Below are 22843 nucleotides of genomic sequence, written 5' to 3' on the forward strand. Positions count from 1 at the left end.
ATAGCACACCTAGATAAGGAGGATGGAGGTTGATTAACCCTGGAAGTCCAACAACGCAACACGTGAAATATATAGCTTCCCTATCAACAGGGCAAACGATAGTGTGACAAAGACACAGTTCACGTTGTGTCAGCTGAAGGACTTCAGCGTGGGTGGAAGGACAACGTGGATTGGCGTCCGTGAAGTGTTTGTTATGTGACGTAATGGGTCAACCGGAAGAAGATCCAATAGTTATCAGATCACATGAGGTATATCAGCTGCTGCCAAAGAGGAGTCTGACGAACAAATGATTCCCCCCCAGGTGCTTCTGTACTTGGACAAAAACAGTGAATAATAAATCACCAAACCATATTTCGACTTAACTCTTAAATCAAGCTCTGATTGAGTCATGCTTTATCTTCTAGTTTTAAATATCTTCTCAAAACCAAAACGCTTCCTTCATGTGTGACTCCGACACCATTCCTCTGAATAAGTGAAATCTTTCGTCAATTTTAAGTAAACATTGGGGCACTTACTCCTGCCTGCCAAACTGTGAGCACAATAATGACTTTAACGCATGAGTGGCCGATGCCACAGAACATCCACACTTCTGTGACTATAGAAGCAAAACTGCCTTAGATAATGTGTGTTCAATATCAACTCCTGTTTTTCAACATCCATTAGGAGCTGCATACCAAAGTAAAGTACATTTCCTTGTTTTCGTCCTCATCCGCTTTTCGCTTCTCTCCCTCAGTTCGTCCCTTTCCGGGATTACATCGATCGGTCGGGGAACCAGGTCCTGAGCATGGCTCGCCTGGCTAAAGACGTCCTCGCAGAGATCCCTGACCAGCTGCTGTCCTTCATGAAAAGCCGAGGGATTGAACCCCGACCCCCTCTCCCTGCCACCTCTGACTCCCCCTCAATGTCCTCAACCACCACCACAACGACAACTCCAGCCTCAAAGTAGCACAGCATGCAGGACTGAATGAGGGCAGTCAGTGAAGAGGCTCTGTATTTGGAAATTCGACCAATGTGAGGTGTGTGTATGTGTATGTGTGTGTCTGTGTGTGTGTGTGTGTGTGTTGGTTTCAGGGCTGTATAAGATGAACAGGATTATGGAGGGAGTAATAGACATCACCAGGAGAGAAAACATCCCTCGAAAAGTGTGGTGACATTAAAATCTGGATCCATTTCAAATGAGTAGCGCTGACTTTTGTTAGCATTTGTCTTTATCCACCTTCTGCAGGTGCAACACACGACTCTGTAAATACTAATACAATTTATTTAAAATGTTAACAATCTAAATGAGAAACAAAAGTCACTTCAGACTTTCTTGCCAATGAAAGTTCTCCTGCACAAGTCTAACTAGAGCTGTTTTCACATATACAGTACACTCCTGAAAATATCCAGATCTTTTCAGGAGGTCCGCTCTGCACATTCTCCCGACCTGGCTGTCAGACCTTAAAAAAAAAAAAAAAAGGCGAAATTAGTGGATGTATCGACAGAGTTCGGGATACGATGCTACAACAGGAATATTTGCTTTTATATCAACACTACGTGTACTTTAGCGGAAAATCAATGTCAACAAAAGACTAGAGAACCACATACTGACGAACAGAAAACATAATGCAGATGATTAATTATGTGTGTGGAGATAGTAATGATCGCTTGCATACACTCTATGCACCGTGCAGCAGTCACAGGATATATACGTCACTCCCCCTCCCATTGGCTCCAGGTGAATTCTCCGGAGAATATCCTGCTGCGTTCTCACATCAGCTCACTCAGATTCTAGGGGTCTGATAGTAGAAACTCCGGGTGAATTTAGATTGGTTGCGTTCACACATACTGGAGGAGTCCTGTACAGCTCCTTCTGGAAATGTCTGGAGTTTTTCAGGAGTTTTCTGCAAGTGTGAAAACCCTATGACTGCTCCAGTTCACAGTGGGAAGAGTGTCGGATGTATTAGAGTAATAAATCCTGAAGTCGTCAGGCAATCCATTTCTAGATGACAGACAGCACTGGGGCTGACGTCCTTTCCTTGTTTGTGTAATCTCAGGGCATTTTAAAGGCTTGACAGCAGCACAGGAAGTCTGAAACAAAGAAGCAGGAATAAGAACCTGTCCTCGTTGGTTGTGGCACCTATGAGCCAACGGACCGGTTTATGCTTCATGAAAATTTATGTTGTGTATCACTGTATACTGATCATGAAATTCAAATGTTTTAGTTCGATGTGAATGGGAGGTAAATGCTCAAGGCCAACATTCAGAGATGGAGCATCTGGGAGTCCAAACCAATCCCACGTGGACACAAAGGGAGGCTCAATTGCAAGCACCCCCTGGATGCAGGATAAATCAGGGCATGAAATTGGCTCGGGATGGAGAACAGACCCTCCTCTGCAGCTTGTCCATTTCCTACAGCCACAGCACAATTTAACCATATCAGGAGGATTGCAATTTCAGCTCTAAATGTGTAACGTATTTGTGGTTTTCTGCCCCCCTCTTCCTCTAAATTGTAATTCATGTCATTTGGGTTGAATCTTTCATGAGAAGGGCCTCCGGTTGTCAGGCTGCCTTGTGCATGTACTTTTTTAAAATAAAAAGAGGTGGTCAGTGCACATTACACAGGTCAGAACACTTTATATGTAGCATCATGCGTGAAAGGTCTGATGATGGTCACATTTACTTTTCTTCTTCTCTCCACTCCAGACACCAAGAAAAAGAGTTAAAACTGAGAATGGGTTTGGTGTTTAGTGCTGCTGTGAAAGTCACTCTGACTGTTTTCAGGGAGTTGCGTTTAGAAATGTATGTACACTGTTCCCTCATCATCTCTGGGGTTGTACATCTGGCTACATTTTCCCGGTGGCTTTCAGTCAGGGCCCATCAGCTCATGTATAAGCAGGCTGATTTGCAATGAATTTTTCCATTTTTTTCCAGACTTGTCCATCTTTTGTGATTTTATTTGCTATGCTCTGTGTGTGCATGAAGGATACACATGAGTGAGCTTGTGTAGAAAACCTTTATTTAAATAAACAGGCCTTTCTATCATTTACAGAGAGCCCTTTGGAGAAAAGTGAGAAAAAAACATTTTTATTTTTTGTCTAATCCAAAATATTTTCTCTTTTGGTTTATGACTGTGGTGCAGGTAAAACATTTTGCCAACATAAAATGTAATAATAAAAACCTCATTATTTATACATTTGTTGTTTCATGTATAAAAATGCCCAGGAAAACATTTAGATAACTAAGTTTCACAATAATACCCTGCATAGCTCGCTATTTAGAGTTTATTCAGAGATTAAAAATCCGAATCTGTATGCTTAATACTTAATATTTTCATTTATTCTGGAAATACCAGAAAAAAAACAAATGCAAAAAGGAAGAAGTGACCCAAGAAAATTGAGAGATTTTTATTTTTGCGCGATGTGATTGCATTAACAGAAACATCTATTTGAATTTTAAATGGACTTGAGTTTATATGACACTTTTCTACTCTTCTACTTAAAGCGCATTTACACTGCATGTTACACCTACACATTCACAGACCGATGGTAGTGGCTGCAATGTAAAGTGTCCACATTTAACGTTGGTGGCATGGCCAACAGTCAGACAGAGAGGGATTCATGTGAATGAACATTTTCAGATATCATACCTTTAAGAAGACAAAGATAAGTGTGTAAAAATATTGCTGGCAAAAACGTGTTACCTGTTCTTATTTAATAAAAACAGGAGAGATACAAAAATGTTGATCCGGTTATAAAAGGAAACAAGATTTTTTTTTCTCATTTGTCCTTCAGGGCTTCCATACTTTTCCCTTATAAGCAGAAACGTGTAAAAGTGTAGTTCCATCAAAACTTTTAGTCCCTGACATTTGATGTGTGTTGTAGGCTTAATGGAGAACTAAGATTTGTTCAACCTCACACCATCATCTGGATTATTGAGCATGTGTCACATTGTATCAGAAGGTAAATGGATATGTGGCCTTATTTCTGTCATAATCCTGCAAGTGTGTATGAGGGAGGACTCTATTTTTATATGATTACACTGAAGATCTGTGTTATTTTGCATGCTTATTTGGCTGATACGCTGCCAATGATTGTACTCTGTATCTTTATTCATATCTGAAAATGACTTCAAACTACATTCCTACGTGTGTTGACTCGTGTTACTGTGCAGGAGTGTTTCTCTTTCTACTCTTATTGTGTACAGTATACCTGAAGCAACTGCCAATGTTATAATCCAAAACATATAGGAGATATGAATAGTAGGATAGATTTGTATCACGGTATTTAAAGCATGCATGCAAGCGTGTGTAATGATCAACGAGAACACTAACCCAAAGTCACATAACCTACTGGATATTTTTGTACGAGCATGTTGAGCTTTCTATACATTGTGTACAGTATTAGTTCATTACACTGACAAACTGCATCCTGCTCACATCATCTCCCCCGTCCAGTGTGTTGTGTACAGCCTGTAAGCAGGAAAAGTGTAAATATACAATGTAAAGTGATGTACAGGACACTTTGTAAACAGTCTTTTCCATTTTGTTGCTCACTGATTTGTCTCTGCTTGTGTTGATCTTTAACCAGTTTTAGGTTTGTCAGTGTTTTGTAGCTTTTTGTTCAGAAACCAAATAAAGCTATTCTCATCCCCAGTCTATAGAAGTGTGATTTGTTGATGATTTAACACACATTAAGATGAAGGAGGGCAGGTGTTAATGTCTCATGCTTCTTCAGCCCTAATTGCTGATGATCTTATAATCTTTGCCATATGCAAAAAAAAAGACAATGGTATCGTCCAGGTTCTTTTGTCCTTTTTACTTTTTTTTTTTTTTTTTGGGGGGGGGGGGGGGGGGGTATTTAGCAATTTCTTTATGTCTCCTAATGTGAATGGGTATCATTGTTTAAATTAAAAAATTGTAAAAGGTCACATATGAAAAACATGTTTTTCTAACACTAATATGTGTCCTTAAGCTTATATCATTAATGCTTTGCTTCTTAAGTTCTTGATGACCTAAAATGTATCTATCAACAGCTTGGCTATGAACTATATCCCAAGTTTTCCAGTCGACAGACAAGTGATGTCAGACCCACAACTTCCTCACCCAGACGTACATTAATCATGACAGTCAGTCTGCAACTTCAGTTGTTTGAATGAGGAGGAAACTGTCTCTCCTCAATGTCTCAATGTGACAACGAGACAATTTTTAAGCATCTGTTGATTGTAAACATGGAGAGAACGTGACAGAATCTGCAATTAAGGAGACTAAATGTAGCTTATGTTGGCTATGTGCTCATAGTTTATCATATTAAGAACATCTGTCTGCATTTGACATTATGATGATAAATGTTGGTATACGCAAACACCTTCAGATTAAAGCTATTTTTACATTTGTCCCTTTTGTTAAATGTTAAGTGATTATTACAAATATGCCTTTTTTAATATCCCTGGAATAGAGTTTGACTATTCGGTTTTTATAAGGCGTATGAGTTTTGTCTACTTAACCAGAGACTCTTCAGAGTATACCGAGAACTTAAATGAGGTTTTGCTTAAATAAAAAAGAAAGATATAGACCTATTTTGAATCAACAATTCCCAGTTAAAAACATTTGTAAGCCCATTGTAGATGTTTTTAATCACATCACATTGGGTTCAATTTGTTCCTGGTGGTAATTCTATAACTAAACATAGGCGTTTACATAGGCTACAGTGCGTCTGAAAAATTAAAAATAAAATTGAAAAAGCAAAGTGTAATTTTCAAATGACTTTTCCTAACCCCACATTGGTGCCTTATATATATATAGGTTGTGATAAATGACTGTTTTTAGGTACCACAGTGCCACTCAGTGGAAAGACAAAGCAGAAACACTGCCTGGGATTACACAGTCATAATCAACGTTATCCAAAGCACATTCGGCTTTGCATTTTTAGTCGGAAGTCAGATCATTATTGGTTGAACACATAATAGCAGGAAAATATCACTAATTGTATGCAACTCATTGATAAAAAAAAAATGCTGCCTCCACTGCCACTGAATCCACTCCAGACTTTCACTGAGCTGTAGTTTATCATTGCCGCCTTCAGGGACTCTTGTAGTTTACGTTTTTAAGATGTACAAAATATATTCTACACTACAGTCTGGAAAACTCTACCTCTACAACTATCCTAACAGTCATGTAGTGACGTGCACAATGGAGAAAATAGGATTGTTTTATGTCGGTATTTATGTATCAGCCTTAACCCTTGAAAGTGCAAACATTTTGTGTTTTAGCGGACGACCCAAAATGGAAAAAATAAACGGTGATGTTTCGTGTGTTTCAGTGATAAAGACGACCCACAACACATCCTGGACCTACTCTTTAATTGAAGCAAAACGAGACAATTTATGTTGGGATTTTTCACTACAAATAAAAAATGTTGATTTAAGAGAAGATTGAGTTGTGGATTTTCCATGCTGGCCCTGAAGGCAGCGGCTGGTCTGCTGTAAAGTGTGATGTAGATCTCTGGATCGGCTCCGTCTACTAGGGCGGGCCTTTTTTCCATGTCGCTGCTACAGGGATACCAAGATGGAAATTCAGGGGCTTTCTGATGCCCCTAACATTCACTCTCATCATGGCGCCCTACACAGAACCACTCCATCTCCACTCCTGTCGTTACAACCCTTTATTTCCACCGAGACTGAAGCGGGTGGCAGGTTGGACTCGCCTAGGCCACACAGTGACAACAACAACAACAGCAGCGGGCAGAGGACATCAGCGTTCAACCTGCTGGCGGAAAATGGCAGCGATGCGGTTTGTTCGTCTGTCAAACCGCGACCAGCCCTTGCGAGCCATGTATGTCGTAACGTTAACAGGCAAAGAGTTGGACTTCATAACGTAACCATTGAGAATGAAATGTGTGTGAGGACCGCCTGGATATACGAGGTGGAAAGCGGCGGTGGCGTAATGCAAATGGCGCTGCAGGGGGAAGAGGAACCGTCTCCGCAGCGGCAGTTGACGTTACCGTTTGCAGCTTTACGGCAGCAGCACCAGCGTGAGACGGACGTCGCCTTTCAGGAGGCTAGCAGTCTGGTGAGCTCCAGCACGGAGAAGAAACCCCACCAACATGCTGTTTTTAATGTCGTTCATGAGGATGGCGACGTCGGGGCGAGTACGCAGCGAGCGGATGTATTTATCGGCGATAAAATGAGAGGTAACACGACGCAGGAATGCTCCAAAACAAGCCTCGGTGGCTCCATGGAGAGAGGAAACAGCAGCGACGTTATTCTCTTTGAATCTAATAACGACATAAACATAAACTGTCTCGATGCACAGGTCTTAAAGAAGGCTGAACATGTTTTCAATTTCCTAAACGATAATTCCTCCAAACAGGCTGTTTATCAGCATATCGTCGAAGATGTTGTTTTGACAAACAAATATGGCGATAAGATTTGTGGTCAGATTTGTACTGAAAACAACGAGAGCAAACTGGTAAGGGAGGCTTCGTCGCACTCCGGCAGTGCCTTGATTTCAGCGGACCCTGTAATCGTTGAAACAATGGACACTTCGGACTTTATTTCACATTCAACCGGAATGCAGGACTCCGAAACCCCGGGCCCGGCCTCCTCTAGTCCGCCTGCAAGTGAGACCTTCACCGGAACTATCACGATAAACAACCAAAGCATCATAGTGACGATCGAAAATGGGATCCTGACTCTGGCTGCCCCTCCAGAGGGACATGTACACAAAGAGGATGACATGGTAAGTCTAAAGGAGCACCTGGGTATGAAGGAGCATGAGGATATTGTTCTTCTGAACTATGACAGTGGCACTAAGTCGATCGGGAAGATCAGCACCCTGGCAGTATCCAGCTCCAGCCAGCAGGACGAGCCCAGACCTGGTCTGTCTGTGAGTGACTCTGAGCTGGCTCTGGTGGATGAATGCACCTTGTCAGAGCTCGGCACCTCTCTCGACTCCTGTCCTATTATTAAGCAGGAGGCAGGGGAGCTGTGTGCTGTCACAGAGGCTGATCTGGTCACCCCGCACCCCAAAGAACCAGACTGTGAGAATGGGGACTTCCAGTCTGTGCAGCTTATCAGATCCAAGAAAGAGTCTGCGTCCTCTTTTGGCTGCCCAGAACCAGGTTGCAACTCCACATTCGACACGCGTCAAAAACTGAAGGTTCACCTTCTGAACCACGCTGAGGATCCACGGCCCTACCAGTGCACCGTGGAGGGCTGCGGCTGGGCGTTTGGCACCTCCTATAAACTGAAGCGGCATCTTCAGTCCCACGACAAGCAGCGGCCGCACTCCTGCCAGTTTGAGGGCTGCGGGAGGCGGTTTACCACGGTCTACAACCTCAAGGCTCACGTCAAAGTGCACGAGCAAGACAATGCGTTTGTGTGCGAGATCTGCAGTGAGAGGTTTCGCAGTGCTTCACGACTCACCAATCACCAGAGGGTCCACTTCGAGCCGCAGAGGCCCCACAAGTGTGAATTCCCAGGTAACACAGGCTGAACCATGTTTGTTTTCAATGTAGCCTGTACTAAACTAAACTTACTGTATACACGCGCCTTGAGACTCTGTTTACATTAAACATGAAGCAACATATCCCAAAAGGTAGCTGGTTGCAAGAAGCACAGTGAGACTGTTAATACTGGTATAGTTTGAGCAGAGACAGTCAATATAACAGACATTACACTTCAGTCATTTCCTGTAACTGTGCCACACAAGTTTCACCACTGACACGCCCATGTAGCGGACCAGTCACAGCTCCTTAGAACAAAATGGGGGAAGTCAAATGTGAGCACAGATAAGGACCGAAGAACAAACACTGAAGCCTCATTGTCTTTGTGAACAGAAAGACACAGCCGTCACCTCTGAACCAAGTGTTTAAACATAAAGTCAATGTGGAAACTGCAGTGGAGTTTAACTGTATACTCCATGGACCTGCCCCCCCCCCCCTCTCGAATCTCAGCACTGTGTGCAGTCAGATAAAGTAGAGTACCACAGCTGAGCTTGAAGGCCACATGTTAGAGCTGGTAGAAAATGTCTAATAGCATGATGAGGTTTTTCTTTTAAGCTGTAGTTCTCAACTGGTTAAACCTCAGGACCCTGGTCTCTGATGTCTTTCAACCAATCAGGTTTATTCTTAAGAACAGACGGTGCAGTTTGGACCTCAGATGTTTTAAAAAGGTGACAAAACAAAATGAGTTTTGTTTAAAAGGCACTTTTTGACACCATCTGTTTTCCAGACACTTAAATTACAACCCACTGATGACAGCTTTACTGACCCACCCGTTGATAACTCCTGCTGTCCTGTAGTTACAGACTGTAGTTTATGATGCAGCCTTCTTAGTAACCTTTGCAGAGTCACATTGATGCTTTTTTAACCTCAGATAAAACCATCTGACTCTGCTACAGTGGAACAGTCAGTGAAACCATGAGCTAAGTTAAAGTGTGTGTGTTATTGCAGCTTTATTTTAAAGGAGGAAGGAAACAGGAAGTGTAAACACTGAAGCGTATATGGCAGTGCATCGTCAGTCTTTTGTCGCGATATGAACGTGTTCACGGTCTGAGCTTCACTTTTCTCCCCGTTCTTCTCAGTAACCTTCCCCTCTGTTCTGTGCAGGCTGTGAGAAAACCTTCATCACCTTCAGTGCCCTGTTCTCCCACAACCGCACTCACTTCAGAGAGACGGGCCACTTCACCTGCACCTTCCCCGGCTGCGACAAGACCTACGACAAGGCCTGTCGACTCAAAATCCACATGAGAAGTCACACGGGTGAGCTGACGTCGGACAGGCTGCGGCGCTCGCTCTGATGAAACCTCGCTTTAATATCCAGGCTGCATAGATGTTTGAGGCACTTTTTGTCCCTAAGAGAAGTCATTCCTCAGTCACATGATGCTGCCATGTGTGGCCCCTTGTTCCCTCATTTCATTTGACCTCTGGGGGGCATGCTGCAGATTTAAAAACCTTATTTTAATAAACTAGAAAATGAAATAAATACCGGTAGTTGAACCTTCCTAACTGAAGCCACTCTTGAGCCAGTTTGTCTGTGCAGTAAAGGTTGCACCAGAAGCCTAACCCCGAGCATTGTTCTGTGATTGGTGTTATCTCTCACTGTCAGATTCATTGTGATGAGGAGGCCGTCTGAGCTGAAAGTCCCGATGCAGTTCAAAAATGTAACTCCTGATCAATCAAAGATTTTCCACTCCATCAGAGTTCCTCTGACTTTCAGTCGGCCTTTACTTCACCATGAACTTTGTTTGGGAGCAATAAAAGGATCTTATTGTGCTTCGTCACATCGACATCATGAGTTCAGTCGGCGCTGCAGGTCATACTTTGATACTGGAAGCTGGTGCATGTGCAGCTTTATCACAGGGAGCAGCTGGTGAACGGCTCATGACTGAGCGTCACTTACCAACATCATCATCTCTAATTGTGGTGACCCTGGATCCTTTTGAATGATGTATGACCTCTGATGACCTCCAGCAGCTCGACTGAACGCTTCACGAGCAGCATCATGTCCGATGTGTTCTTTAAAAAAGCTGCTTTAAAAAAACAAGGAATAACAAAGTGTGCAGTTTCAGCTCTGAGTTTGCTGATTAAAAGTCACTGTCGGTGTTGAAGGTTATAAACTTTTTCTTTTTCCAGGTGAGAGGCCGTTTGTTTGTGACTCGGAGGGCTGCGGCTGGTCCTTCACCAGCATGTCCAAGTTGCTCCGACATAAACGGTAAATACATTAATCTATCTATCAATGCTGTCATTGTGCCATGAAAACATAAAGTTTGAGAGAGAACTGTTTGTAACTGTCTTTTCTATCAGGAAACACGACGACGACCGGCGCTTTGTCTGCACAGAAGAGGGGTGTGGAAAGTCCTTCACCCGGGCGGAGCACCTCAAGGGTCACAGCATCACCCACCTGGGCACCAAGCCCTTCCAGTGTCACGCAGAAGGTTTGTACAGAAAGCAGAATGTCTTGAAAACATGCTAAACTTCAGATGTTTTCTGAGCTGCTATCAGTGGTCACATTTTTTTTGTTTATTTTATTTTTTTACTCAGGCTGCACCGCCAGGTTTTCAGCACGCAGCAGTCTGTACATCCACTCCAAGAAGCATAAACAGGACGCCAGCACCCTGAGGACCCGCTGTCCCGTGGCCAACTGCTCCAAGCACTTCTCGTCCCGCAGCAGCCTTAAGAGCCACATGCTCAAACACCACCACCTCAGTCCTGGTCAGTGTTAGCTTCTTCAAGTCTAGATATATTGTAACTGGTGTAGTTCATGGACGGCCCGCTTGTTTCTCTCTGTCTTCACAAAGTTTATCTTGAATTCATGAAGAAACAAATGTTCTTCTCATCTCTCCAGGATCTGATGTTTGTTTGGTTTTACAGCAATAGTCTCTGTTATAGTTGACACTTTATAAGGTGGCTGGATGTAATACAGCATTGTTAGTTGAGCTTTAGTGGTGCTTTGCTCAAAGGTAGCCTGTCAGAGTTTTGCTGGTAAGCATGGTTCTTGGGATTTTTCATCCCAACGTTAGGCCAGTAGGCAATACCTAGCACATTGAAGACAGGAGGAAGGACAGTGATGGAGACGTTAACCCTTTACCTCGCTCGCTGAGGGAGCATCCAGTCACTCATCTTATTTAATGATCACATGAAATTCCAAACTTCACCCTTAATGGTGATTGGACAGAGTGCCGACTCCAAGTCCTTCCTGTTTGATCGGCCTCAGACCCTTTGGTTATTACATGCACGCTTTCCCTCTCTCCGACGCAGATGTTCTGAGCCAGATGGAGACCACACCCACGCTGACCCCAAGCAGCGAGCTCATAAGCCCCACCCCGACAGCAGTTGGGGGGCCTCCAGGGGCCGACCAGCTGCCCAACCTCGACCTCAGCTCTCTGTTCTCTGCTGTGCCTGGAGGCGCTGCACCGACTGCTGGCATCGGAGTGGGCATTCCTGTGAGTGGGAGCAGCTCCAACGGCACCTTCACCATGGACCTCTCTCTGGTCAGCTCAGGCATCCTCACAATCGACCCCACCTCAGTGGTCCCCACACTCACAAGCGCCATGCTGGCCAAAGCTGTGGACCCTCTGATCCTGGCCGCCAGCGCTGACATGGGCCCCCACCACGGCCTAGAAGGAACAGTGGGCGACGTCCTGCCCCCACAGGGCACCCTTAATCTGGACGATGTGCAGACTGTCACCCCAGAGGCCCTGAGCACCCTCACAGCTCTCGCCATGCAGGGTGCTGGTGTCTCGGTGGACCCCCCTCTGCAGCATCCGCTCAGCTCCTCCAGCGCCCTGAGCGTGGAGCCCACAACCTCCTTGGCCGTGACCCCCGTCGCCGAGCTGCTGGCGTCCCCCTCAAAGGTGGTGGAGGTGGGAGGCCAGGGGGGAGCGGGGCCTCTGTTGGGCTGTGTGGAGGTGCTGGGCCCTCAGGAGGGAGGAAAAGTCCTCACTCAGTTTGTTTTCCCCAGGAGCAGCAGCTTCAGCACGCAGAAAGAGCAGGAAGTCACCGCTGTGTCACCAAGCAGCTTCCTGGTGAGTTCATATTGTCAGGCAGCAGCCATGACACTAAATATTCATCAGTGGATTCTATTACATGTTATCTACCTGTGACTGTGGAGAGCAGTATCTAAATCAAAGGTTGAGCTGATGTTTCTGATGAAATAGGAAGCAGAATTCAGTCCAGTCTGTCGAGTCCAGTCGAAGGAGACCTGTCTGAGGACAGCACGTTTGCTTTTAGTTGTATGGAAATGTACACGTACTAGCAGCGTGGCGAATGTGCGTCTATAGATCTGATGGTCTGTGTGTCTCTGTCTCTCAGGACAGTGGAGGCTCTGCCAGGACTGACTACAGAGCCATCCAGCTGGCCAAGAAGAAGAAGCAAAGAGGTCCTTCAACCTCATCAGGTAGGACACACGCTCACCCATGTTAATGCTCCTCATTAGAATCAGATTCTGCTTTATTTACCTGCAAAGACTGAGTTTGAAAACCAATATTCAGTATCCATTAATAATGTTTTATCATTTGGTTTTAACAGTCCAGTTTCTTATATACTGTCATAATGATTCAGGACGTCCGAAGGGTCTGAATGTGCTGCTGCCACCAACATTAGCTCGGCTTGTTTCCATGAGCGTTTCTTTATTTAGAATGAATTTCGTATTCTCCTTCTGTTGTGCTGTTGGGCAGGGATTTGATTTTCATGGGAATCATTGATGCACTTCAAAAACCTTTTCAAAGAATGGGTCTTCTAAGCTGTTAGATGGAAGTCACCCACAGGCTGTTAGCCGTTTTAGCTGTTTATGTCTCTGCATGTTCTTCAGACAGCAGCAATCAAACTGTGTTCTCTGTGATTCCAGGGAGCCCTGGGTCCAGTCAAAGGAAAACTAAAGGGGTGAAGGCGGGCACTTTGGGTGCTCGTTGTGCTGAAGGAGCTGCAGCAGCCAATGGGGGGCTGACTCTTCGTGACCCTGTGACGGGAGCCCAGTATGTTCAGATCCAGCTGCTGCAGGTGAGATCCCAAAACAAACCTCTAGACTTGGTGAAGATCTGATAAAGCTGGACATAATAAAACACCTGGGTTTCTGTAAGGTAGTGTAAACGTGATCACTGTGTGTCCACGCAGGATGACCCAGCCACTGATGGTGACCTGGCCTTCCAGCTGAGCTCTCAGCCCTCCAGCTCCCACTCGCAGCTCACCGCCGACCTGCCTGTTAACATTTTACAAGTGAGAAAAGATTTTTGAAGTCTTTTTGTGAACATTCAGCCAAAGTAAAGGAGGGTTTACTAAAGGCAAATCAACCTAAGACCTTTCATTTCATCTGTTGCAAGTAAAAGAGATTTAGGTGCTTTCCATTTGATGTTAAAAATGATATCACACATGTATATAGTTATTTGATAGACTTAAAACCTGCCTCTTTTTTTTTTTCCAAACAGGAACCGTCCGTGATGACAGAGGACGACAACGGCTCCGACAATTCTCAGTTCACAGGAAGCACAATCAACCTTCAGGACCTGGAGTGAGCAGCACAGAGCTGCAGGTCTACTGCCACGACGGACCTCAGACTTCCCTCAGTTTACATCGACGATGTAGACCTATTGGACTCCATTCAATGGATGTCCAATCTTTCCCAGGACTTTGAAAGCCTTTTTTAGACTTGATAAATTAAGTGGTGGGGGGGGATCGGGGGGTGGATATAAGTCCACAGATATTGCACCTTGAGAAGAGGAGATATTATTTGTCCAGATGATTATTATGTTTCTTTCTAAAGTCCAGTTCAAACTGTCCAGTTTGTACCAAATCGAACCTGAGAGCATTCTCATGTTGAAGGTCCCAGAGGCTGTTGTTGCTCTGCGGGCTTTGACAGTGTTGTGTCTATTTCATGGTGCCACATGTACACGCAGTGTGCTGTCTATGCTCCAGTTGCCTTACAGACACGTCACGCTGTGCATTCCTCCATCGGAAAGTTACCCGCTTTTGTTTCTGTTAGATTTATTTTTGTATGGCAGCCGTGAGTCCACATTAAAAACATGTCTGTCTATGAGTTTATAAATGGTATATAATGAGTTACCACCTTCCTGTAATAATGTTATCTATCTGTTATTTATTGTTTAGCTGTGGGTTTACAGACTGGCAGAGCCAAGCAGATGAATTAAAGAATCAAAGCACAATCACAACAGTGTGTGTGGAGAAGCTTTCATTTCACTTTGATTTTTACACAGGACAAATATTTTAATCATGACTTCATTTCAGTGTATGCAGATTCTTCAGAGCCATGTAGGGTCGTGTGGTGTGTGGACAACAGTTTGGTTTGCAACCTGACCAGGAGCCTGTACAGAGAACCGTAACGTTAATCCTACTTTGACTGGATCGTCTATGATATTTGAAAACAATTAACTTCCAGGATTGAGTTAAATCTTTATATGGGGTTGCTCAGGGTTTAGTCATTGGGCCTTTGTAGTTTTCCTTTAAAGGACCAAGATGAAAAATATGTTAAAAAATGTCTTTTAACAATCTCTCGATCGCTTCCTGACACACGTCCCTACACACTGAGCTTTAAGCTTTAAGTACTGAGCAGGTTCGAACACAGTACATATAAAGTCAAAACAAGCTTTATTACAGAGTGCTTTGATAAGATCATTTTGAAATGTTTTTTTTTTTTGTGTTTTCACTTAATTATTCTACACTTTCAAAAACAGTCTCATTGGTTTAACTGCAGGTTCCACAAAGCTCTTTCACTGGTGGCGCTGGTGAGAAATGTCTGAATATTTGAGGGTATTTAGCTTATTTAGACAAACAACAGGCGTTAATCCTCTCGATGCAGCGTGATGAAGGGAGGAAACACATGGTGATGTTTGAACTGAAGCACACAGTTAATCCTGATGTTTGTGGCAGTGTGAAGATAAAAGTTATGTTACCTTTGCAGTCAGGTAAGACATAATTGTTCACACTGATAACTGATTGGTTCCCAAATCTTTTAATGATCCAAGAATGCATAGATATTACACTGACACAAATGAAATCCTCCCTCTGTACACAGATCTCCTCCCAGCCACACTAATATACCTGAAATAGTTACAATGTGGTCTAAATAAATGTTAACTTGCTACTCAAAAGAAAAGAAAAAAAACATGTATGTGTTTCAGATGTCTGGGGTCCTCATGTTTTGTGAAGTCAAAGTGGAGTCACAACTTCAAGCCCCAAAAGGTCGGGGAACCACTGCTGTAAACCCAGAGTTTCAAAAAGTAATCTTTGCTTTGTTCAGTTCTATTTCCAACCAGCAGGTGGCGTCCAAGTCATATAGAGACTGTTCATACGGAGAGACGACGTGAACTAGAAGCCTCTCAAGTAAGCAAGCTCCATCTACCTGTTCAACAGTTTGATCCACTTTTAAGCTCCATGGCATGAAAGCTTGATGACAGCAATGATTCAAGTGACCCCTCAATATTGTAATGTGTTTAAGCATTATGTAAAAACAATGTCTGCATGTACTATGTAGTACTTTGCAACAATATAATTAGGCTACGTTTATACTTTACAAGTAATGTTACAATCTGTGGAAAAACTATGAAGTGACAGACATGCCACATGTCCCAGTTTGTAGATGCTTTATCAATGATCAACCTTTACAATTTTTTGTAAATGTAAATTTCCGCAGGCCCCTACTTTGAGAATCACTGCACTAAGAGATGCACACACACACTCTCTCACAGGCTTATCATTCACTAGTGGATTACAGTGTTTCATTAGACTTTATATGAGATTGCAGATCAGCATAGTGGCTTGAACCCAAAACAACAAGGAGATGAGCTGAGGAGAATGTGTAACAGACTTACTGCAGACCAGGTGTTCACAAATCTGTCATGCTTCATGCTCTTCATTATGTATGTACAGTATTCACAACAGTGTTAAACAGCAATCAGTCAATCATATTTGCATAGCCCCAATTAATGACTAGTGCTATCTGGAGACACTTTACAAAAAGCAGGTAAAAGACCGTACTCTTACTTTACGATATTACAAAGCGTTAATCCGTCATGAGACATTTTTGCAAAAGCTGCAGTGGCAAGAAAAAAATCCTTCTTTTTAGAGGCATGTTAAATGTTATAAAACTGTAACAAAACCCAAAATGTAATAACTGGTCGAAAATGTAACAGAATAATGAGCCCAAAACATAACCTTTTGCCAAAAATGTAGGTAAATTTAAGTTGTTAACATTTTGGGTCATTTGTTACATTTCAAGCTCTAACAAGGCAGAAGTTTTGGGCAAAGCCAGACTCATGAATCATCATCAATCATCTAATGAAACTGCTACAGGCTTAAAAATGGGATAGGGGGAGATGGGATAAGGTGCAGGAAGAGGGATAAGGACTATGCGGGGGGGGCGTCCACCAACGATGCCGAGGAACCTGAGAGAGCTACACTGAACTACAGCAATCTTCTTTGTTCAGTAAGAGCCGTAAGAACCACAAATAAATCCACTTACAGATGAACAACGAACCCACTTGTTATCAAACTGAGTACATGGACATTCAAAGACACTGGGATTCTTGTTGTTTTTTTTAACACAGAGGTTAATTTGTCTCCGCATTCTTTCATTAATTTGTTCAGCACCAACACAGCGCTGAACTTCATTCTCAGTTAAAGACAGGAAACTGTGACTCCTGGCAGGCCTGGATTTTTATTTGTATCTGTTGTTTCCCGTATAAAAAAACGAGGCAGTTTTTCTAGAAAGCTTGAGTAATGTTGTGTAAGACCGATAAGTCCCACTTTCCCAAGACTGACTAAACCAGCAGATGACTGTTCAACGTGCGGTTCTGTTTGAGGTTTCTGCCTTTTCTCGTCACTGTAACTTTGTAAATGTTGTTCAATGCTCATCTGCACATGATGAATTAATGTTGGGTAAGTGATATGACAAAGACTACATTAGACCTGCTCTTTTGTTAAGTGTATTAAATAATATTAAATATAAAATATAAAAATATTAAATTCAAGCATTGATTAATTAAAATACAGATTATGTATTGTGTATTATACTAATCCTTAACCTCTTTAACAGTGTCTACAACCAATGACAAACTTACATTCATACACAAAACTAACCGATAGTGGATCCATTTGGAGTTACGTGTCTTGCCCAAGGACACACTGGACATGTAGCAGCAGGAGCTGGGGATCTAACCGTGAACTTCAGGTTAAGAGACGACTGACTCTACCAGCTGAGCCACAGCCAGAGACTTTGTTCAGCTAATCTCTGAAATGGTTGGAATCATACAGGAGAATTTAGCATGAAAGCCACTCTTTTAATGTAAACCCTCTCTGGAGACATCAAGGATCAGTACACGCTTTCTTTAAACTAAGCCTCTGTCTTACTCTGACAGTATTAGTAAACTAACAAACCTTTGTCACACATGAATTCTAGACCTATTACAGCAGATAAGGCAGGGTTAGTAGTTAATACTGTTAAAAACAGCTGCACTAAGTAATGTTGGTGTGCTCAGTGACAAGGCTCCCTTACACACTGTTATTACTTCTTTCTGTGCATTCAACAGGTTATCCACTCTTTTTTTATCAGCCGTCACACAGTATATTACACTGCTGCTGACCAGGCTTACAGTATGTCATTGAGTAATCCATGACTTGTATTAACCTCTGTTGGTGTCTGGCAGGAATTGCTGCAATCCTGTAAAGTCTGTGTAAGAGCTTAAAGAGGCCAGAGGTTTATGCAACAGCCACAGTATCACGGCGTGGATCCATAGTGTGGAGTGTGTTTGTTGGGTTGAATTGATCACAGCACTGTTTTACACTGAATGAGGCTTTTAGGGAATGTTTTTTAGTGCATGCTCCTGTGTGCTTCTATGAAGTGAGCAAAACAAAAAAAAAAACATTGCACAACCCTGAATTTATGTCAATACATTGACATCAACATATATTGACAATAAATAATACATTTAGCTCTCACTCAGTCTGTGAGTGTTTGATGGAGGCCGGGTTTGGTGGCCTTGCTTCAACAACATGTTGATGCAGATGAAGCTGCAGCTGTACCTATCAGCTAACCTCAGATTAATTGGTGCCAGTTCAGTGATCGAAGAAAAAAATGTTTTTTTTTTGGAGACATAGTTGGGTAGTAGTGAGGACACGCAGGGAACACATATTTATAGTGTGTGAAGTGTCTCATAAGAGTTCAGTGGAGATTAAGTTATTTCCTGTACAGTACTAGTGACGAGGGGTTCAGCACCTTCATTCTTCATAAAAATGACTTCTGTCTGTCTCGTACTCTGAACAAACCTGCCGACCTTGTGTATCGTGTCCCTGCGCTGTATAAAGACGTAGTTTGTGATTCTTAACCTTTAGCTTGTTCACTTGATGTCTCATCTCTGTATTTCTGTGTTTATTCCAACATCGTGTTCACTGATTAGGAGACAGATGACCAATATTGAAGCTGCAGGAGAGTAGGCTAAGAGGTGAGTTTTATAGTCTGTCGTTATGTTTGGCATGCGACATTTAGCTGTGGTAAATCGTCTTAACAAAGCTTGACCATAAGCTTTGTGACCTCATCAGTTTTGAAGCATCCCTGGATAGACGCAGAAAAGCGATTTCAACATCTACTATCAGATCATTTGAGCCTGTACACACCCCGGACAAGACAGAGACAGAGATGAAGAAATGGGGGAAAGGGCACAGGATTAATCCTCGATGCAGCATCGCTCTCATCCTTCCAGACTGAGTCTGTAATCTGTGGGCTGTGCAGAGCCGTCCTGCGGGAACAGTGTCTGGCTTTTGGCTCCAGCTGTTTGATGGCTGGATTAAGAGGTCGAGTGGGATCAAACATGCTGCTCTGTCTGTTGTACAACATGGTCGCCCTAATAAAGATGCAGTTACAGTAATGCACTCTGTAAGGGCCCCCCCTGCAGAGCCAGGTCAAGCCCTTTATGATATACTTCAGTGGAGAGGATGTGGGTTAAAAGGGGGAGGACAGAGTAATGCTATGAGGTAGTTGGACGCTCACTTTGCTCTCTGATATGCTAACATCTGCAGCTGTGATGCAAAATGCTGCAAGAAGACACAGAGCGCAGACGTCCAGTTACATGAGCACAATAAACTCAGTTGTACATTAAAGTTCTTCCATCATCAGTTTTGAATTGTACTTTTGGAAGTGGACAGGGTGGGGCACTGATGGCTTAGTGGTTAGTTTGAACGCCCCGTGTAACAGTCCTCAAAGCACGCAGCCCAGGTTAAGTCAGACCTGTGGCTCTGTTGCCAGATATTATTTCGCTCTATCTGCTTCCCGATTTCCTTCTCTCGCCACTGTCTTGTCTCTCTAATAAATGCAGAAAAAAATAAATCTTGGGAGAAAGAGTGGACAGTGTTTTCTGCAAATCAGTTGAAAGTAACAATGCTCTTCACCTGCAGCGATGTGACGCCAACGTCCTAAAGACTAGCTGCACTATGTCTCCCTCTCATTCCCCCATCTCTCTGATAATTCATGAACTGCTGTTTGAACCAGGGCTGTCAAATAATGTGTACACATTTCAATAAGAAATAAAAAATATTCAGCTTTTATTTAGAATGTTTACTGTCTGAAGCTTTCAAACACTAATATGTGTCTCTAGTCTGTCTACAAACCCCTCAATAATGAGAAAAGTCCATCCTCTCCGTTTTCTTCCTGCTCCACCTTTTACAGAAAATGTGTGCTCAAACAGGCCGTTTGGAGATTTTCCCTTCATGACATCACAAAGGGCAGTAACCCCTTCCACAGGTGGGTGACACTCCCACAGCTAGGTGTTTGTTCTGCCCTCTGAGACTGCCCTCACTGTAAACAATGAGGCATGTTGTAAGAAAATCTGAACCAATCAGGCCCCTCCAGAGAGGGGGCGTGGTCAGACAACTCATTTACATATTTAAAGCGACAGACACAGAAACAGCCTGTTCTGAGCAGCGCTGAAATAGAGGGGTTTTTTTAGACATGATCAAATACAGGATCAGAATGGATTTACAACAACACACTTCACATGTTTAGAGGAGCTCTGACATTTATTTAATATGGTTAGAGAGGAGGAGGATATGTGACCTGTAATTTTTGTGAATAGGATTAATATATCTGTTAAGAAAGTGTTCCTGTGTCTTTACTAAGTGTTAAAGTACTTACACAATGTAAAACATCTGTTTAAACTGTAAGGACTTGTTCAAGCCCTTTATCGGTCATCAGTCTCTTTTTCTCTCAGGAAAAGAAGAACAATTGGAGTAGAATGACTTTCCCTGTAATCACAAGCATAATCATAACAAAGCAAAAAAGAGAGCATCTATTTTCAGACGTTCCCTCTCTGTGTGTAATTAGGCAATGTGAGTCAAACATGAAAATAAAAAGTATGCCACCTTGAAGCTAACTAGAACCACTCTAATTCCAGCTGCCATTCCCAGAATATCAAACAATCACTGTGTGTGTGTGTGTGTGTGTGTGTGTGTGTGTGTGTGTGTGTGTGTGTGTGTGTGTGTGTGTGTGTGTGTGTGTGTGTGTGTGTGTGTGTGTGTGTGTGTGTGTGTGTGTGTGTGTGTGTGTGTGTGTGTGTGTGTGTGTGTGTGTGTGTGTGTGTGTGTGTGTGTGTGTGTGTGTCAGCACATTCAAGTACAACTTAAAGCTGTTGAAACACTTCCTGTCATGCTCAACTGGTTTGCCCACATTGTTCCTGAGAGAGTGAGTTCCTCCCTGTGTGAAGACGTGTTGTTGTTACTGTGAGGCCTGACACTGATATCCTTACAGGGCCTCTCCCACTCACTTAGCTCTATTGGCAGCTGTAACTGACTGTGTTTAACATGCCGGAAAAAAAAGAAAAAGTGAAGTGACGTAGAGGAGTTATTTTATGACCTCTTAAACCAGCACATCTTAAGATAATTTCACCACGACGTCCAGTCAGATATGCTGGTGAGTTTAATGACCTTCTACAACAGATGATTAAGTTCAAGATCGAAGTCACTCATGTCAGTCTGTGTAAAAGCAACCAGTTTGTGCTTTTGTTTTGGACTTGCTTTAATCCATTATAATTTGTATTTTTCTGTGTTTTCATTTGTTTCCTTCTTCATTTTTTCTAAATATTTAAACAATGCAAAGAGTTTTGCACCGCCTGCAAAACCAAACACTTTTTGTTGGAGGACTTCCAGGTAAGCATGAGGCTGACAATGAACAGCAGACATCAAGAAATATGACGAGTTATATCTTGTCTGCAGCCTTTTGCAACAGTGGTTAATGAAGAGCAACACTCCTGAAGAGCAACACTCCTTCCTTTTGCCACGTTTTACCTGTCAGAGAGGTTTCTCTGCCTTAATCAACACACAAATCAAAGCTGGACTCCGAAAATAATAACAGTGTCAACCTCACAGCTGCACCCTAGACTGAAGATCTGAAGCACAGCACACGCCCACACTGAACACACGGCAGGACTGGAAATACAAGTCTTAAAAGATTTTCATCAGTCATGTTTATTTTGAGGGAGTTGTTCACCTTCAGAGTCAGGTTAAAAACATCTGTTTCAAGCTGTGACTCTGTTTCATCTTAAACATGTGGACGTTTCATGTTACAGGATCACTTTTCATTGCTTGCTCTGTTGTTGTCACACTGAAGTAGCTGCTCTGTACTTTCTGCAGACCCTGTATGACATACTAGAAGCAAAGAGTGACTGACGGTAAGTTAAGTGTATACGTTTGTGTGTAGTATGGTGAAGCGTGGTGGTAGAGGTGCTTGGAAGAAAATACATTAATTTGCCAAAAGGGGACACAGCAGAAAAAAGTTTGCCAACCACTTTTATAAACACGTTTGTAGTAGTTTGCTATGAGAGACTGTTGAAGTGTGAATGTGGTGAACAGAATCTCTTGTTTGGCTTTCTGTGTTCATTTCATTCATTTTGCTGCGAGTTGATTATTAATACTGGGCTTAATTGTTAGCTGTAGCCTATTTATTCAATGGGATCAACACAATGAGCTGACTATAAATATCTCAACATCAGTCTGTTCAAAATGAAACAGGCTATTGTGATTGCACTTTGTTTTCAGTTTAACAGGGATCAGCAGGTGATTAAAGATGTGTAAAATCATTGCATAATTCTCCTTAACAAAACAGATGTTTTTATTCCTCCACAGATTCCAACCTACCCACGTCTGAACCGTCTTCTGTGATTGTTATTTTTCATGAAAACACGTTACCACTGGCCTCCTTCCTTCCCTCAGGCCTCGCACATGTTTTTCCATGCAGCATAGCCTGAGATTGACAGACCGGACGACCCGCCTCCATCCCACCACAAGCAGCCAATGAAGCTGCAGAGCGGGGACGAGCCTTCAGAGGCAGCCTCCTCGTTCTCACTACAGTAACCCTGTAACACACA

The 22843-nt window shown here is 43.0% G+C and overlaps 2 protein-coding genes across 2 annotated transcripts in view; both read left to right on the forward strand.

Annotated features, from left to right (window-relative positions):
* The window catches only part of LOC306822988 (copine-9-like), a 135414-nt gene extending 133791 nt beyond the window's left edge, over positions 1–1623 (forward strand). Inside the window, 2 exon segments of the mRNA XM_079342326.1 lie at positions 734–880; positions 882–1623. Of these exon segments, the coding sequence (XP_079198452.1) occupies positions 734–880; positions 882–968 (234 nt within the window). The 3' untranslated portion in view covers positions 969–1623.
* Positions 1624–6427: 4804 nt separating this feature from the next.
* LOC306822304 (zinc finger protein ZXDC) lies at positions 6428–14644 on the forward strand. The gene is made up of 10 exons (XM_079341223.1): positions 6428–8459; positions 9588–9740; positions 10614–10692; positions 10785–10915; positions 11022–11192; positions 11739–12505; positions 12792–12876; positions 13327–13478; positions 13593–13694; positions 13904–14644. The coding sequence occupies exons 1-10, from the start codon at positions 6545–6547 to the stop codon at positions 13988–13990; spliced, it is 3642 nt and encodes a 1213-aa protein (XP_079197349.1). The 5' UTR covers positions 6428–6544; the 3' UTR covers positions 13991–14644.
* The last annotated feature ends 8199 nt before the right edge of the window (positions 14645–22843 follow it).

This window comes from Symphodus melops (assembly GCF_947650265.1).
Source record: "Symphodus melops genome assembly, chromosome: 4".
Classification (NCBI taxonomy): Eukaryota; Metazoa; Chordata; class Actinopteri; order Labriformes; family Labridae; genus Symphodus; species Symphodus melops.

What these genes read in the sequence shown, in the direction of transcription:
- LOC306822304 (XM_079341223.1), top strand. Translation starts at nt 6,545, where the DNA reads ATGGAAATTCAGGGGCTTTCTGATGCCCCTAACATTCACTCTCATCAT. An exon ending in CTTCCAGTGTCACGCAGAAG is followed by an intron (nt 10,916 to 11,021) that starts GTTTGTACAGAA and finishes TTTTTTACTCAG; the next exon opens with GCTGCACCGCCAGGTTTTCA. An exon ending in TTCAGATCCAGCTGCTGCAG is followed by an intron (nt 13,479 to 13,592) that starts GTGAGATCCCAA and finishes GTGTCCACGCAG; the next exon opens with GATGACCCAGCCACTGATGG.